The sequence below is a fragment of the Chaetodon auriga genome, chromosome 8, assembly GCF_051107435.1.
Source record: "Chaetodon auriga isolate fChaAug3 chromosome 8, fChaAug3.hap1, whole genome shotgun sequence".
NCBI classification, from domain to species: Eukaryota; Metazoa; Chordata; class Actinopteri; order Chaetodontiformes; family Chaetodontidae; genus Chaetodon; species Chaetodon auriga.
Genome location: NC_135081.1, coordinates 16,365,056 through 16,368,352, shown reverse-complemented (window position 1 = coordinate 16,368,352; position 3,297 = coordinate 16,365,056). Strand labels below are relative to the sequence as shown.

Sequence of the window (3,297 nt, the reverse complement as noted above, 5' to 3'; positions counted from 1 at the left end):
TGCTGTAGTGGTCCTTCAAATGGAGTGCAACGTTGCCCTCTGCTGAACAAACGTGGTTATCAGTCTCAAATATCCTCCTGCTGTGGATCCTCTGAACTGATCATCATGTAATCCAGGCAAAAAACCTTTCGCTACGTGGGAAACAGATACAGGTGAGGTCTGTTTTACATTTTGTTGGTCATCAGCATCTTCTTTTGTTAATGTCAGCTCTTCTCTCCCGGTCACTTCTCAGCTTTTCTGCATAACAGAGGTCACAGCTATTATTGCTCTTTTGCAGTGGTGATTGTGCTCAGTTGGAGAAGTTATTTAGGGATTACATGTGACATGAAAGAAACCTTAAATAGTGCTGAGATTCCCAAAATTGGAAACTGTCCTCACGATCTTCACTGCAGGTAATTTTTGTTTCAGTTTTTTTAAAATGAGTTGATTTGGGAAGTGGATTTGGACAAAGAGTCTTTGCTCAAGTTCACTGTGAACAAGGAATGACTGGAATGCAGATGATGTAGACAGACTCACCTCAAATAATAGGAATGTTAAAAGGCTTATTTTTAGTGAGACTTTGCTTTTTTCACATGTATTATTCATGTAATAATTCACACAAGTCAGCTTTGTACTTTTTTTTTTTTTTTTTTAATTTGGCAGCAAACTAGTGTAGCAGTTAAGGAAAGTGTCTCACAGTCAAAGGCTCAAAGTCATGCGAAAGATTCTTGGCATGATGATAATGTTTACGTGCCGACCAAATTTGTCTCTTGTCAGTGCAGTAATTCATTTAAGTAATTAATAAAAGTTTTAAGTTGCTATTAGGTCGTGGTTGTTGATCCTGAGCTTTTAGTTGCTGTTATCACTGGTCAGCATGTTACAGAGTCCAGAAATATCAGCCACCTCTCCCCAGGCGACTGTGACATCTCAGTAACTTTTTGTTCACTTCACCCGAAGCATGAGGGGACTGTGGTTTTTCTCCAGATTGTCGCTCTGCTGTGAAGTGGGAATCTTGGTCATCATGATCACATTATTAGCGATGACGGTGGCCGTCCCTCCTGAGGCCTTGGAGCTGTGCTGCATGCTGATGATGTCACCGCTACTCTGCTCGTGCTCCGCACGACGGAAAATATTTCTCATAGTGGCCTGAGGGAGACAAAGCCAGTAAATTATTTAGTGGATCGATGAGTAAATAAGTGAATAAATGAGGACAACGGACGGACAAATGATGGCTGCAGGGAAGGATGGATAGATGGACGTGTGGAAGAGAGGAAGGATGTGGTGATGGATGGGATGAAGAAAGGGGAGGAAGAGAGTAAGAAAAGGACTCCAGTATTACCTGGAAATTATTTGTAACAAAGCAGTAGACGACAGGATCCATACAGCTATTCAAACTGCTGAGAGTGACAGTCAGGTGGTAGACTACCAAATGATGAGGCATATCAGGGTAGAAGTACACCACCACCTACAACACAAAGAGATATGAATTTCACCGCTCATCTTGATAATACAGTTCCCAAACTTTCTGGCTTATAAACTCTGAAAACAAAACACTGTGTACCAGTCGAGATTACGAGCTGAGCATGGATGTGAGTTATGAGCAGCTCGACCAAACCGAATGTTTGTTTCATTTGAAGGATTTCTGGAGGAAAAAGAAGAATTTGCTTGCTTTCTTATATTCATTTAATCATCATGTGACCCTTTAGATTTATGTTTTGACCGCTTGAGGGTTTAAGGGCCACAAAAAGATGATGATGACATCTTAAAACAATGCGTCACACCTGACTCTCACTCACCTGTCTGATGTGGAAGGGTGTGAAGCAGACAGTGAAGATGATCAGCACTGTGCTCAGCAGCTGGACAGCCCTCCTCCGCCTCTCCCTAAGGAAATACAGTTAAAACCTCTGTGACATCCCATCAGCTGTAAGCCTCCAGTGCTTTCAGTGCTGCAAATGTGAGTCACTTTTTTCCTCAGGCCTCTTGTATAAAAAGCTTGGACTGCAATTTTAAAGTTTTACAAGTTCTTCAGTCTCTAATACAGGCAAATAACAGACCAAGAGCAGAATTATCATGACGTTCTGAACATCCTTACTGGTATCTATGTATCAAACATTGCTTGCACCTGCTCTGCTGCATCAGGCGGCGGTCGATTAGTGCCCACATGATCCGCAATGTAAAGACCACGATGATGATGAGGGGAAGAAAGAACTCAGTGATGGTGAGAAAGAGGAGCTTTGAGAGGGCCGGGTGCTGGAAAGCAGAGGAAAGGAAGGAGTAGGTGACCACGATGGCAAACAGCCAGACAGAGACACACACACATTTGGCCACACTGGAGTTCCTCCACCGACGGGAAGCTTCAACCTACAAGGACAAAAGAAAATTTTTAGATTTACGTTCCCTGTGGTTTTGAAGTCAGGATGAGCAAGTTTCCATTCAGGACACTTTCAATTCTGTTACCACAGTCAGAGCCCACCTGCACGATGGCGAGATAACGGTCAACACATATGCAGGTCAGAAACAAGATGCTGCAGTACATGTTGACAAAGTAGCTGAAGATGTGCAGGTATGAGCAGGTGAGACAAGTTCCTCCGCTGTAGTAGAGCAGGATGCGGGTGGGCAGAGAGAGATTCACCAAGAGGTCCGTCACTGCCAAGTTGATGGTGTAGGTGACTGATGTGGTCTTTTGCTTAGTGCGGAAGCAGAACACATAAAGTGCAACTGTGTTGAGCACCATGCCCACCTGAGGAGAGGAGAGGAGAGGAGAGGAGAGGAGAGGAGAGGAGAGTAGGGAGTTGGACATAGTCAATACGAGTTCTGCAAGTCATGTTAGAATGTAAGACTGCCTATAACATAAGGCTTCCTGAAAAGATGCCTACCAGGAATATGAGAGAGTTTATGACCATCAGCGCAATCCAAAGGCCGTAAAAGTCATTGTAGAGCCCCTCATCTAAATGAGCCAGTCTCTGAAGATATCCTTCCCTGCCGCTTGTGTTACTGGGACTGGCTGCTACAGGCAGGATGGAGAATGACGTGTTGATAAAAAGCCAGGACTCAGTGCTGCTGAAGTTCATCATAACGATGATGACGATAATTCAGAAACTGTCAGAAAAAAAAACAAAAACACACAATGTTGTCATACAGTAAACATGGACTTTAAAGTTTAGTCTGGATGCAAACTGCAAGATACAGTAGTGAAGGTTGCTACAATGCCCATCTGTTCATTTCCATACCCACTGGTAGCTTTTCAGGGGCTGCAGGCCACACCAGCATGCATTAGGTGAAAGGCAGACACTGAACACACATTCACAAAGTGGGAAT

The 3,297-nt window shown here is 43.7% G+C and overlaps 1 protein-coding gene across 1 annotated transcript; it reads right to left on the bottom strand.

Annotated features, from left to right (window-relative positions):
• Positions 1-632: 632 nt before the first annotated feature.
• LOC143325241 (G-protein coupled receptor 20-like) lies at positions 633-3,078 on the bottom strand. The gene is made up of 6 exons (XM_076738197.1): positions 2,856-3,078; positions 2,453-2,719; positions 2,102-2,340; positions 1,776-1,860; positions 1,319-1,444; positions 633-1,125 (listed from the first exon to the last, which is right to left on the bottom strand). Exons 1-6 carry the CDS (start codon positions 3,051-3,053, stop codon positions 922-924), a joined length of 1,119 nt encoding a protein of 372 aa, XP_076594312.1. The 5' UTR covers positions 3,054-3,078; the 3' UTR covers positions 633-921.
• Between the last annotated feature and the right edge of the window lie 219 nt (positions 3,079-3,297).

What these genes read in the sequence shown, in the direction of transcription:
- LOC143325241 (XM_076738197.1), bottom strand. Translation starts at nt 3,053, where the DNA reads ATGATGAACTTCAGCAGCACTGAGTCCTGGCTTTTTATCAACACGTCA. An exon ending in CGCCTGATGCAGCAGAGCAG is followed by an intron (nt 1,861 to 2,101) that starts GTGCAAGCAATG and finishes GTATTTCCTTAG; the next exon opens with GGAGAGGCGGAGGAGGGCTG. An exon ending in CACCCTTCCACATCAGACAG is followed by an intron (nt 1,445 to 1,775) that starts GTGAGTGAGAGT and finishes TTTGTGTTGTAG; the next exon opens with GTGGTGGTGTACTTCTACCC.